The sequence below is a fragment of the Brassica oleracea genome, chromosome C1 (genome assembly GCF_000695525.1).
Source record: "Brassica oleracea var. oleracea cultivar TO1000 chromosome C1, BOL, whole genome shotgun sequence".
Taxonomy (NCBI): Eukaryota; Viridiplantae; Streptophyta; class Magnoliopsida; order Brassicales; family Brassicaceae; genus Brassica; species Brassica oleracea.
The window spans coordinates 18,150,248-18,162,449 of record NC_027748.1 but is presented as its reverse complement, the minus strand read 5'-3'; the positions used below and the strand labels follow the sequence as shown (position 1 = coordinate 18,162,449).

Here is a 12,202-nt window from a genome sequence, read left to right as displayed (position 1 = left end):
AAATAGTCTTTTCGTAGTAAAAAATAAAAACAGCAATAGCAAAAAGAAAAAAGAAAAAAGACAAAACGGGAATATGTTCAAAATTTCGATATCCATCTTGTGCCAATCGAAGAAGAGGGAATAGTTAGTGCCCGTAGGTGAAAAGTAATAGAAAGATAGAGGACCGTTATGCAAAAGAAGAAAGGACAGAAGAAGTAAAAATGAAGAAAAGGAAGGGTTAGGTTTAGAAAATCTGATCCAGTGATCAGGATAGGATTGTCTGTCTGGTTACAAGCAGTGGAGCCCTTTCACTTCTCCTTTTCTTTCGTGAGAGAGAGGCTCGAGTCGACGACACACCAAGTCCTTCTTCTTCTTCTTACTTCATTCTTTGGATCTGATTCGGATCTATCACTCTCTCTCAGATCTCCATCGTCCTCTTGTAAGCTTCATCAGACTTCTGATCTCTTGTTACTATAAATCTCTTTGTCTAGATTAAGATATTGGCATATCTACCCCTGTTGACTCCAAGTCTGCAGCTTTAGTTGTGCAGAAGAATCTGAGGTACCCACCCCAGTTCCTCGAATTTTGATAAAAGTTTTGATTTTTATTCAAGTTGGGTTGTATATCCTTTTTAGCTCTATTGAATTGCAGATCCATAAAGCTAAATCCTTTCTACTTGTTTGACTGGAGGAAGAGAAAGATGGTTTCTCTTTGATGACATGAGGGATGTTAGCTACGTTAATGAAACTATTGAGTGCTTGTCTCTGGCCTTCTTCCTCCTCTGATTCTTCAGCTGGGAGACAAGATGGGTTGCTCTGGTACAAAGACTCTGGTCAGCACCTACTTGGTGAGTTCTCTATGGCGGTTGTTCAGGCCAACAATCTCCTTGAGGATCAGAGCCAACTTGAGTCTGGCCCTCTGAGTACTCTTGATTCTGGTCCTTATGGAACTTTTGTTGGAGTATATGACGGTCACGGCGGCCCTGAGACCTCACGCTTTGTCAACGATCATCTCTTTCAGCATTTAAAGAGTGAGCTACTGAATCATTTGTATTTTTCTTATTGGACCGACCTCATTGAATCTTTTGTTGAATCTGTAGGATTTGCAGCAGAGGAAGCCTGTCTGTCGATGGATGTAATTAGAAAGGCTTACGAGGCGACTGAAGAAGGGTTTCTTGGGGTTGTGACAAAGCAGTGGCCGGTGAAGCCACAGATTGCAGCTGTTGGGTCTTGCTGCTTGGTCGGTGTCATATGCGGAGGGATGCTCTACATCGCTAACGTTGGGGATTCCCGTGCAGTTCTTGGGAGGGCTGTGAAGGCGACAGGTGAGGTTATTGCGCTTCAGCTCTCAGCGGAACATAACGTGAGCATAGAGTCTGTTAGACAGGAAATGCACTCCTTACATCCAGATGACTCGCATATTGTTGTGTTAAAGCACAATGTGTGGCGTGTTAAGGGACTTATTCAGGTACATTTCTCAAACTTAATTCAGATTTTATTCTCAATGGTCTCTCAGCTTGTGCATGTTCCTCCATTAGACTAAGATATGTTTTTTTTTATCCTTTGCAGATATCAAGATCCATAGGCGACGTGTATCTTAAGAAGGCGGAGTTCAACAGGGAACCACTCTACACAAAGTATAGACTCCGCGAGCCGATGAAGAGGCCAATCTTGAGTGGGGAACCGTCGATAACAGAGCATGAGATCCAACCACATGATCAGTTTCTGATATTTGCTTCAGACGGGCTATGGGAACAGATGAGCAACCAAGAAGCTGTTGACATCGTTCAGAACCACCCTCGAAACGTGCGCTTGACCCTTTTCTCCCTCCCTAGTAGAAAACTTATTACAAAACCTAATATTGACTATGTCCCGTACTGTGTGAATGAACGCAGGGGATAGCACGTAGACTGGTGAAGATGGCACTGCAAGCTGCAGCAAAGAAGAGAGAAATGAGATATACTGATCTGAAGAAGATAGAGAGAGGGGTTAGGAGGCATTTCCACGATGACATCACTGTCGTGGTCATCTTCCTTGACACCAATGTGATGAGCTCTGCCAAAGGAGGACCCTCTGTTTCTATCAGAGGCGGCGGTATGATTTTCCCCAAGAAACTCTAAAAGTTACTTCCTCCTTCCTTTTTACATTCCCAATCTTTTGTAGCTACGTATGAAAATGTTTCCCTTTGTTGTTTGTATAAGAATGTATAATTGTAACGTGAAAGCCCACACACTACTGACGTTTGGAAACTCAATTCCAGTAATCATTTAATTTTTATTTATTCAGCAAACTTTGTGTAATGAAGGATGTAATTGTTGTTGATGGTGAATGAATGTAGTAGGCCTTTCTTGCGTCATACATTTTGTATTACAATAATTCTCCCCACAGAGGAGTGGTTGCTAATTATTTACCTTCGAGTGTGTAATTTTGTGACAGGAGAGCATTCGTGTCCTCGTTGCAGCTGCAGGTCCATTTTTGCATTCTGTTTCTATCTTTTTTCTTAGTTTTCAGAACAAGTGTCTCATGACTCTCATCACTTAGTTTTTCAGTTGTTAACAGGCTTGAAGTTTATTTGATAATTAATGATTTCTAATGCAATCCACGCTATCTTTAATGTAAACCTTGCTGGATACGGAACTTTCTGCTGCTGCTGTTGAGAAAATAGTAAACATTCAAACTCAATCTTAATTGTTTCTGATACTTGTTTTTTCATCCAGTGTAATGCAACAAAGGAAGCTGACCGTAAGTTGAAGCTTATATCTGAACTCAAAATAAACTACTGAGGAATTTAAATCTAATTTTCAGAAACCTACTCGACAATGTAGTTGTAGAGAGAAAGGTTGAACTCAAACGTGAGTACTAATATAATTTTCTTTACATATTATTTTCCCATTTAGTAGCTTAGTGTTATTTTAATGAGACATTGATATCAAAGAAAGAATGAAGCATGTTGATAATGTGTAGAACAAGAGATCTGGTACAGTTAAAAGAGTTTTGATATATTTTCAAAGGGAATGTGTGTTGTGCATGAATTTATGGCAATGGTGGTGGACCGGAGAAGGTTAATGCAGCCAGAGAAAAGTAAATACATATGGGTAATAGTTCTTCGCTTCCCACCCATACTAACCAGACAAAAAAAAAGGAATCTGGCTTTCACAAAGCTCTGGTGTTACAATGTGACATTAAAAGGTTTCACTTGAGAATCTTCAATGGGGAGAGAGAGAAAGAGAAGGTTCATAACTGGCTTGAGGCTGTCAGAAGCAGAAAGAAAGATAGAGAAAGCAGCAAGACCATTAATGGTTGCAGGCAGCCAGTGTCCCCATCTCCTTCTGCGAGATTCCATAATATTTATTACAGAGCATCTTCGATGTTGTTTTAACTTCTTCCTCCAATCTCTTTTGGTTATAGTATATATTATTTTTAAAAATGTTATGAACCTCAAGAAGGAAAGGCAGAGGAGCAGACAAAGGAGTTTTGGTTCTCATTGCAAAGCCAGTTTAGTTTGGATTGATGGATACATGTGTAATGGAAGGTGAAATAAGGAGAGAGAGAGAGTGAAGAGGGTGGTGACCTAGCTTTTGTGCGTTGGTAGTAGATGTGGTTTTAATGCTCCATACCTTCCATTGCCTTCTCTCATCATACCCTAATTTAATTCCCTCTCCTTTATAACTCCCACCAGACAGACATTCTCACTTTCTCCTCACACTTATCTTTCTTTATTTTCAATAGGCTTCCTCTGAACCAGCACGAAAGAGTCCCCTTTGATATTGGCCTGGTTCATTCAGATCTTCTTGAACCACATTATATGCATTCTCTTAGATATCTGATTGAGCCGCGCCAATATCTCAGTGCTCTCTCGTAGATCTACCTCTGTTTCTTTTTCTTGTAGATCTACATCTTATATTAATTAACTTTTGCTTATGTGTGTTGAAAATAGAGACTCTGTTGATGGTTTTATTGATGCAAACTCTACAAAGGTAACTGATCTTGCTTATAACTTTCAGATTCTGTAGATTCAAGTCAACTACCAGGTAATATAGTGTCTCTCCATGGAAGCCTTACCCTTTCTTCCCATCCAAGGCACCACTAGCTTCGGTCCCAAGTATAAATCTCTTCCACTGCTTGTGATTCGCTTTCCTTTATATACTCTATGGATCCTTTTAGAATGTGTATTTCTTGCTACTTTCCATGAAATAAATTGAGAGAATGTCAGCTAGACTGATGTTGTTTATGAGTAAAGTTGCAGGTTATTAGGGTTAACTAGTTACATATACAAAAGTCACAAAGCGGTGAGTTTGTTTAAAAGCACAATGGTGTTATGTAGATGTCACAAGCACCGGAGAGGTAGAAGAAACAATGGCAAACTTTAGGGTTAGTTCATGGGAATTAATGGGAGAAACACGAACCGTAACCTGCAAGCGAGCAAGAGCATGCATATAATGTGAGGCTATTCTAGCTTGTCTCCTCACAACCACTCCTTTCGCCACCGCCTGAAGCTTCACACAACTCTTTGAATGCTCTCCTTCCCTACACCACTAGCAATGGTCAACTTTAAAGAAGGATTTAACATTTGCACCCAAAAGAAAAACTTAAAACAAGGTTTCAAATTGAAATGTGTTTATCTCTTTCCAGGTGATCTCTGTAGTAAGCTTGGATTTTAATGGCGGCAATGTCTTTTTTAGTTGTGATATTTCTGTGAGATCGGCTAAGAAGTTTCCTCCTTACAATCTTTTGGAGTTGGCCATGTTGGGAAAGCCTTGTCTTCTGCTTTGGTTTTGTTTTAATAAACAGAAACGTGGAGAAGGAAACGTAAACAGTAAATAAAAGCGAAGACGTTGGCTTTAAGGGAACGAGATGATGTGCTCTCCACTTTTATTTGTTTATCTTAAGATTCGTAACGAACGAACGTGCTCGCATGCTCGTCTCTTTCTAGTTTCTACTTGATTATGTTTGCCTTTTGTTTACTACTTTTGAAGACAAGAAAAGTGTTTGGTCTTCTTTTTACATTTAGTTAATAGTTCCTGTCAACAAAATAAAGGAAGGAAGCTTCTTTAGATTTTTGACTTGAACCGGAGTTGAAGACCATCATTATATACTTTATTTATTATTTTGTTTTTAATCACGTTAAAGTTTTTTTTATATTTTCCAGTAAAATTTACCATCAATTTTTTTATATATTTCAATTTATATTTTAGTTTTTAACTAAAATGCATTTATCAAAATGTTAAAAAAAAAACAATATTTCAAATACAAAACAGAGCATCAATTTAAATTCAAATAATTATTATATAAGTAAATTTAAATATATAAATCCCTCACAAAGTGACACATATTTTTGAATCTCATAATTTCATTGGAGTTTAGAAAAATACATTTCAAATTTGTTAATTATTTTAATACTGAGTACTTAGGCAGAAATCCTAATGCTAATGCGTTTATATTTAAAACTAATTAAATTAAAACACTTTTAAGAAAATTCATTGTTCTTATTTTCGAGTATTTAATAGACATGGAAATGATACGCAAATAGATTGGACGAAACCCAGCTCAGTATTATCATAGGCTCTAAAACAAACAAAAAATAGATTTTTAAAATTTATTTTATATGTATTTTAGTACTTTTTTCCTTTTATTATTTTTAAATAAATCTATATAATAAATGCCAACAAAATAAAGGAAGGGAGATTTACAACTATAAATACTCTCTTCGAACAAGAGGAAGAGAAATAGTTTTTATAAATAACACTTTCATCTTTTATATTTTATTTCATTGTCTTATAGACATGACTCAACAAAAGTTTCTTTGGATCGATTGAAAACTGTAAATACGATACTACTAGGTGATAACCCGCAGGGCGCAGGTGAGTAGATTTAAAGATATTATCAATTTGAATTTGTGCATGTATATATAATGTGACTGGTTTTAAAGTTATTACTTTTAATCTATAGATATTAGAAATCTTAATGTTATATGCACAAATATTAGATCTAATGATATATATCAAACGAAATTGTACATGTATATATAATGTAAGCTTATTTGTTTTTTTTAAATGCTTGTGTAATTGGTTAGGTGTAAATTAGATATATTTTATGAAAAAAATATATAACAGTATGCAAAAACTTATATTAATTTATTATGAATTTAAGACAAAACAGAACATAGGAAATATAATGACTGATTTCATAATAAAAATTATCATTATAAGATCAAAAGAAATAGAAAAATAGAAAAATAAAATACGAAAGAAACAAATTATAAGGAAACAAATAAAAAACTGATAAAACTAAAATGATATGAAAAGGATATTTAGAACTCATGGTTTTCAATCATATAGAGAGAAATAATAAAGAATTAGTTTAGCAAACTAAACATACCTACTTACCAAATTCACTAAACGAAATGATATACCTCTTTCTGAAAGCATCAATTTATGGAACATCATTGGGTTCAATATTCACTATCACTCTCTACATTGTCTTGAAAGGTTTCAAATCGGAAACGGAGTTAAAGCCAGCAATGAGTTTGCTTGCGAGAATGCTTTCATAATTAATCTCGAGAAGAAGGGTGTGGTGATTCGATGCATTGTAGACAACATATATATATATACTAAGAACTCAAACCGGTGTACGTTAATGACACAAAATCAAATCGCCGTAATTAAAGATAATATTACCTATTTAATTTCACATAACTTGCGCTTCAATCCCCTTATTAAAACTTACCTTAAATTTTAAAACATAATCAAAATTCGTTTTATATGACAAAATTGAAGAAAATAATTAAAAGTAAGATTATTAATTTATTTAAACAATTTGAATCAAGAATCTAACTTCCTTACATACACCAGTCAAGTAATTTATAAAATTTTGAAATAATAATCGACTCGCTATTATTACCAAAAATTTATCAAAATTATTGGCGGAGCAGATTATTGACCAATAATTAAGGTATTGTATAATAATTTCCATTTAGAAAACACGTAATAATTAAATGTTACCAAAATCATGAATTAAAAATATGTCAAATTTATTAGAAGTTTACTTTTAACAATCATGTACAATTGTCCTTGCAAATCACGTTTATTGAATATTACCTAAGATTTGAATTTGTATTTGAATACTGATTACAATCAGTTTAAATTTCATAGGATCGGGAATTTCAAACCTAGACGTATCTCTAAAACATTCACTTACCTAATTCCCGGTTAGTATGAAACATTCAGTTGCATGTCTGAACCCGTCAGTTGCATGTCTGAACCGTATTTCTAAATCGTTGTCTACATGACCGCAAGTTTGATAAAGCTTAATGTTTATATGGGCTCTTAGATTTCTATAAATTTTTAAATGAAGTTCTTAAAATTTTAAAATAAAGTTTCCTTAACTCATATGAATATATATGATGGAATGTGTTTTGCAGAAAACTTTGTTAACATTGAGTAAAATGGAGTCTCATACACAATGATGAACCATGTAACGTTGTTATTATTAAATAGACGTATTGTGTATAGTCAAAAAAACCAAGAACAATATTGGTTGTCTCTAAAATATATAATTGTTGATTATAAACATTAGTGTTATGCTATAACTGATTTTTTTTGTTATCTATCTATCTTAAATGGTTAAGCTACAAATCATTTACATTGTCCATTGAAGTATATTTGATAGACCATCGTTATGATTTAGAAATTAATAAGACCATCGTTATGACATTATAGTTAGACATTTAATTTGTAGCAATGTGTGACCTGGACTATATATACTGTATGGAGTTCATGGATATTTCTAACTATAAATTGTGTTGTAAAACTCGAATTATAAATTGACATTTAATTTGTTGCAACTTTTTTTTGAAATAATTTGTTGCAACTTAAATTGTGTTTATATATATATATATATATATATATATATATATAATGTCTAACTATATATAAAATGCTATATGATGAATATTTGTAAAAACCAAAACAATATTTTTTGTCTCAATCTATTTAACTATAAGAATATAGTTACACGACTTGGTCAACGTCTTCATAAATTAGGTTATGTAGAAAAAACTCACAAAACGTAAGGACCATCGAGTATAAGGGTTTATGAAATCTTTCGTGTAGGAGGGAAGTATATGAATCCTTCAACATTCTAATATAGAATGCCGCAAGGAAACTAATAATAATTACGAAAATATATCATGGGTCAATATTTTTGATGAATATAGGGAACTAATAATGACTATGCATTAACTTATTTTCCTAATTTGCGTAACCGTAGCACTACGCATTAAATGTTGACGTGTTCTTTTGTTTTGTTAGTCAAAGCTTATAGTATATTATGTCAAGTTATAATCTAATGATCAATGGCAACTTTTGTAATTAGTCTAGTTAACAAAAGGTTTTTGAATATAGGGTGTGAGAGAACAGAGCTTGTGGTGATGTCACGTAAGAAATGACAATTTTAATAATAACACATGAGCTAAAGGTGAGATAATAAAAAGGGGGTTAACTTTTTCTCAAAAATCACTTGATCATAAGTAGACTTTTTTGATATTTTCCATATATTTGTTCTGAGTCCAGTTGAAATTTAGACTCAACAGACTCTAACTCAACCATCAGAACATAATTAGGAAACCGTCGTATCGTTTTGATAAGTTGTCTGGCCGCTATATTTGGATTTCAAGTCAGTTCATCCTCCTAAAGTTTAAACCGGCTTCTCGGAACCATTTTACATAAACAACTAAATCTAAAGCCCATAGCTTTCCAACTTTTTTTAAATGGGCCAAATTTACAAAAAGAGGCCCAACTAAAGTAAGATTTTCAAACACAATAATATGTTTTCATCTCCATCGTCGTCTTGTTTGCGGCTCAGGAGAAAATCAGGCAATGGCCAACTAATAATCTATACTCTCTCTCTCTCTCTCTCGAGTTTGGACAGCTCTACAAGATTGCATCTTGGACATCTTATTCTCTCTGAGAGAGAGAGTCAACCATGGGCGTTTGCTGCCCTGTTATTCGAACCAGGGACCGTCCTTCCTTGCCTCTCTGATCCTGGTAACCCCTAATTATAATGTCTCGTTATTGAGATCTTAAGTTGTGATTCACTGACCCAAATTGGTTGTTTGCAAGTTCGAAGTTCGAAGTTCGAAGTTCGAAGATCTTCTCTGTTTCTAAAATTGGCACTAGTTGCGCTCCACCTCGTCTTCATCGGCTTCCTTCTGGTTTGCGATGCTCAATTCGTCGAGAAAACTAGGCTACATCCATGGTAGTTAGTTCTTTTTGTACTCTGTTAACAGGCACGCACATGTCCTCTTACTTCTTCTTGTTCTCTGTCACTCTTCTCCAGTATTTCGTCACTTGTGGCTCTTCGCCACTCTATATTAGGCCTTCATTTGTTTCAGCACTGTCCCTAAAAGCTTCTTCCTTTCTCGTCTTCTAGGTATGTTATTGATGCAATGAGGGATGTTGACGAAACCAATGCAATACTGTACAGATACGCACCTACCACATCATTTGTAAGACTTGTTATTATCCTTGTCCTTGTTGATCTCGTCCACTAACAATTTTAGGGAATTGAGTTCTACTTCAGCTTCTGTCTGTGTGTCACACTCTTGTTGTTGTCTTTATACCTTTTCATTACGTCATTATTTAAGCGACATGCTTCCAGAAAAACTGCCTCAGGTGCCAGAAGATGGTTTTGGACTTGTACCCTCCTGGAACATCCTTAAGGTACTTAAATCTACGCTTACTATTTGTAGGAAGGAGTGTTACTGATACTGAATTGTTGCTATTATTTATATAACCTGCAGAAATTTGACATGCGGCTATTGTCATGTGGAGCAGGTCAATCTCCCTATGTTTCATTTGGCCAACTTGTTTTTAGTTTTTTCCTTTCTAAATGTTCTTCAGTTTGATCATCACTGTGTTTGGTTGGGAACTTGCGTAGGCCAGAAAAACCATTCTAAATTCTGCTAAAACCCCTGCCAAAGCCTGAGAGTTGCACTGTGTTACAATTGTCCAATCATGTTAGAGAAACCAAAGCTGGACTGTAATTTAAGTTTTGTTTTGTTTTCATGATCTCAGGTGGTACATCTGTGAGGAGAGTGCTCTATGCATCTGGACACTCATCATGTACATTGACTACCTGACTAACGTAGCCAAGCCTTGGTATTAATACCCCTTTTTTTTTCATCTCCTTCTCGTGTTTTGGCTTAGTTCTAAGCAAATCCTAATGAGTTTAAACATGAATTAATGTGAACAGGTGGAAGAATGCAGTTATCATACTACTCCTTGTCGTATTGGTGATCTCCTTGATATTCGTGCTGCTTCTTTTGCTTTTTCACAGGTGTGTGTGTATTAACTTCTTCCTGATACTTACCGCAATCTCATACGTTTTCTTCTAATTGCTTACGTTGGCTTCCTGCAGCTAACCTTATTCTGACGAATCAAAGCACTTATGAACTTGTGAGACGAAAACGTATTCCATACATGAGGTATCTCAACTCATCTTCTATAGTAATTAACACCAAGTTACTTTAGAGAAAACTAAGTTTCTTTGTATAACTGTTAAAATGTGTCTGTTGATCGGTTGTTTACATTGGATATGTGATAATAGAGCTTGTTATTGTTTTTGTTAGGAATATGCCGGAACGAGTGCATCCTTTTAGTAGAGGAATCAAGAGGAATCTATACAACGTCTGTTGCGGTAACGATACTTTAGACTCGTTGCCCACTGCCTACGAACTTGAGGATAGATCAAGATCCTACACTTGCTTAGATATGCTGAAATGTCGTTGTTGCTAAATTTTTTTTTTTTTTTTTTTTTTTTTTTTAGGGTTTGATCAGTGAAGGTAACATGTTTTGTCTTAAAATATGAGTGAAGTTGTATACATATATACACATGGACTCCAGTGAATAAAATAAAAATTAATCATATATGCAAAGAGACTATGTTCAAAAGAGAGACTCTAGCTTGGATCATACGCCTGTACAAGCTTTCAAGCGTCTCCTCCAGATCTTCAACTACAATATCGACTTTATCTAAGCTTGTGTTCAATGACTTGATTCTTTCCTTCTTTATCTCTTTCGCCGTGCAGAATCTTTGTAGTTCTTCATCCATCAACTGGTACTCGTTTCTGTGTCCTGTCTGAACTTGAGCACCTGTATTAGTAACGTTCTTGATCACCAATTTGGTAACTAAAGCCCACTTAGAAGGTCTTGGCTTTGGTACTGATGTGGATAACGACAACAAGACTGTCCTAAAAGAAAGACATGTCTGGGAACAAACTTGTCGGAGCAGTGTGATCAAATGATGAGTTGGCCCTGAGTAGGAGTGGTCGGCATGTTTCAGCAACAAGAGTAGCTTAGCTAGATCCTTGTGAACCGCTTTCCTGGAGCGGATAAAGGATATAACGTGGCGGCGGATGGTGGAATCTCCACCGTGTCTCCTCCGTCTGAAAGCAGAACGGAGGTCACGGAGACAGTCCTTGATGCGGCAAGTGATGTCTCTTAGCTTGGAACACAAGTCAAGGTGTACAAGGGAGAGATCAAGAAGATGAGTAAAGAAGGAGTGATGAGGGAGTAGCAATGAAGAAGGTGATTCGTTGAAGAGATGAGAGACGGAGTGGTAAAGCTGTGACAGAAGTGAGAGGCTGTTATTATTATTATCTGTAGGTAGCTTCTTGAGGAGGAGTTGGATATGACTGAGACCACTTGAGTGTAGCCTAGATGGTAAGCTAGAAGAGCGAACGTGGTAGGAGGCAGCCATTGAAGATGAAAATAGAGAGAAGCTTTAGCTAGAAAGAAGCTGAAGTTGAATATATATAGAGCTAGGGACAGATAGGTCAAATGAAATATTATTTAGACCTGTGAATGTAAAAGACACGTGAAGGGGACAAAGTTGATTTGTTCAATCAAAGATTCAAAGCCTACTTAATGTTCTTTTTTTTTATGTCTCAGTTAATTATAAACTAGGTAATAATCCGCGCCTTGCGGAGAATGTGATTATTAGTTTCATTATTTTCAATAAAAAAACAATAAATCTGTTTAATTTGGATATTGATTCGGTTTTACGTTTTTTGGTTCTTTCTGTTAAAATGTTTGATTTCTTTTGTTTTTTCGGTAAAAAAACAAAAATTACTATTATTTATTTATTTTTATGTTATGAATTTAAGATAGTCATCGTGTCAAACCAATGGTTTCATATTATAGTTTCTAAATAGATAATAATTCAAA

General features: G+C 35.3%; 3 protein-coding genes and 1 long non-coding RNA gene across 9 annotated transcripts; 2 read left to right on the top strand and 2 right to left on the bottom strand.

The window, feature by feature from the left end:
* Nucleotides 1-255: 255 nt before the first annotated feature.
* LOC106313568 (probable protein phosphatase 2C 46) lies at nucleotides 256-2,334 on the top strand. 4 transcript variants are annotated; one of them, XM_013751437.1, is made up of 5 exons: nucleotides 258-540; nucleotides 615-1,009; nucleotides 1,079-1,446; nucleotides 1,548-1,784; nucleotides 1,874-2,334. In XM_013751437.1, exons 2-5 carry the CDS (start codon nucleotides 706-708, stop codon nucleotides 2,096-2,098), a joined length of 1,134 nt encoding a protein of 377 aa, XP_013606891.1. In that variant the 5' UTR covers nucleotides 258-540; nucleotides 615-705; the 3' UTR covers nucleotides 2,099-2,334. The 4 variants fall into 4 exon arrangements, with proteins under 4 accessions (XP_013606872.1, XP_013606876.1, XP_013606891.1 ...); XM_013751429.1 differs by having other exon boundaries at nucleotides 259-540; nucleotides 631-1,009; XM_013751418.1 differs by having other exon boundaries at nucleotides 256-540; nucleotides 631-1,446.
* Nucleotides 2,335-3,905: 1,571 nt separating this feature from the next.
* LOC106296610 lies at nucleotides 3,906-5,047 on the bottom strand. Its single transcript, XR_001261264.1, has 2 exons — nucleotides 4,385-5,047; nucleotides 3,906-4,157 (listed from the first exon to the last, which is right to left on the bottom strand). It is a non-coding gene; the product is annotated as an uncharacterized LOC106296610 (long non-coding RNA).
* Nucleotides 5,048-8,835: 3,788 nt separating this feature from the next.
* On the top strand, nucleotides 8,836-10,816 carry LOC106324617 (protein S-acyltransferase 10-like). 3 transcript variants are annotated; one of them, XM_013762561.1, is made up of 10 exons: nucleotides 8,836-8,932; nucleotides 8,980-9,022; nucleotides 9,112-9,233; nucleotides 9,265-9,340; nucleotides 9,405-9,483; nucleotides 9,636-9,697; nucleotides 10,052-10,135; nucleotides 10,230-10,313; nucleotides 10,395-10,461; nucleotides 10,606-10,816. In XM_013762561.1, the coding sequence occupies exons 3-9, from the start codon at nucleotides 9,197-9,199 to the stop codon at nucleotides 10,396-10,398; spliced, it is 426 nt and encodes a 141-aa protein (XP_013618015.1). In that variant the 5' UTR covers nucleotides 8,836-8,932; nucleotides 8,980-9,022; nucleotides 9,112-9,196; the 3' UTR covers nucleotides 10,399-10,461; nucleotides 10,606-10,816. The 3 variants fall into 3 exon arrangements, with proteins under 3 accessions (XP_013618015.1, XP_013618021.1, XP_013618030.1); XM_013762567.1 differs by having other exon boundaries at nucleotides 8,842-9,022; nucleotides 9,105-9,189; nucleotides 9,265-9,339; nucleotides 9,404-9,483; XM_013762576.1 differs by having other exon boundaries at nucleotides 8,842-9,022; nucleotides 9,098-9,233; nucleotides 9,315-9,339; nucleotides 9,404-9,483.
* On the bottom strand, nucleotides 10,773-11,855 carry LOC106324609. Its single transcript, XM_013762549.1, has one exon. The coding sequence runs from the start codon at nucleotides 11,733-11,735 to the stop codon at nucleotides 10,899-10,901; it is 837 nt and encodes a 278-aa protein (XP_013618003.1). The 5' UTR covers nucleotides 11,736-11,855; the 3' UTR covers nucleotides 10,773-10,898.
* Nucleotides 11,856-12,202: the final 347 nt, after the last annotated feature.

What these genes read in the sequence shown, in the direction of transcription:
- LOC106313568 (XM_013751418.1), top strand. Translation starts at nt 706, where the DNA reads ATGTTAGCTACGTTAATGAAACTATTGAGTGCTTGTCTCTGGCCTTCT. An exon ending in GTGTTAAGGGACTTATTCAG is followed by an intron (nt 1,447 to 1,547) that starts GTACATTTCTCA and finishes TATCCTTTGCAG; the next exon opens with ATATCAAGATCCATAGGCGA. An exon ending in TTCAGAACCACCCTCGAAAC is followed by an intron (nt 1,785 to 1,873) that starts GTGCGCTTGACC and finishes GAATGAACGCAG; the next exon opens with GGGATAGCACGTAGACTGGT.
- LOC106324617 (XM_013762561.1), top strand. Translation starts at nt 9,197, where the DNA reads ATGCTCAATTCGTCGAGAAAACTAGGCTACATCCATG. An exon ending in CCTCCTGGAACATCCTTAAG is followed by an intron (nt 9,698 to 10,051) that starts GTACTTAAATCT and finishes TCATGATCTCAG; the next exon opens with GTGGTACATCTGTGAGGAGA. An exon ending in ACTAACGTAGCCAAGCCTTG is followed by an intron (nt 10,136 to 10,229) that starts GTATTAATACCC and finishes TAATGTGAACAG; the next exon opens with GTGGAAGAATGCAGTTATCA.
- LOC106324609 (XM_013762549.1), bottom strand. Translation starts at nt 11,735, where the DNA reads ATGGCTGCCTCCTACCACGTTCGCTCTTCTAGCTTACCATCTAGGCTA.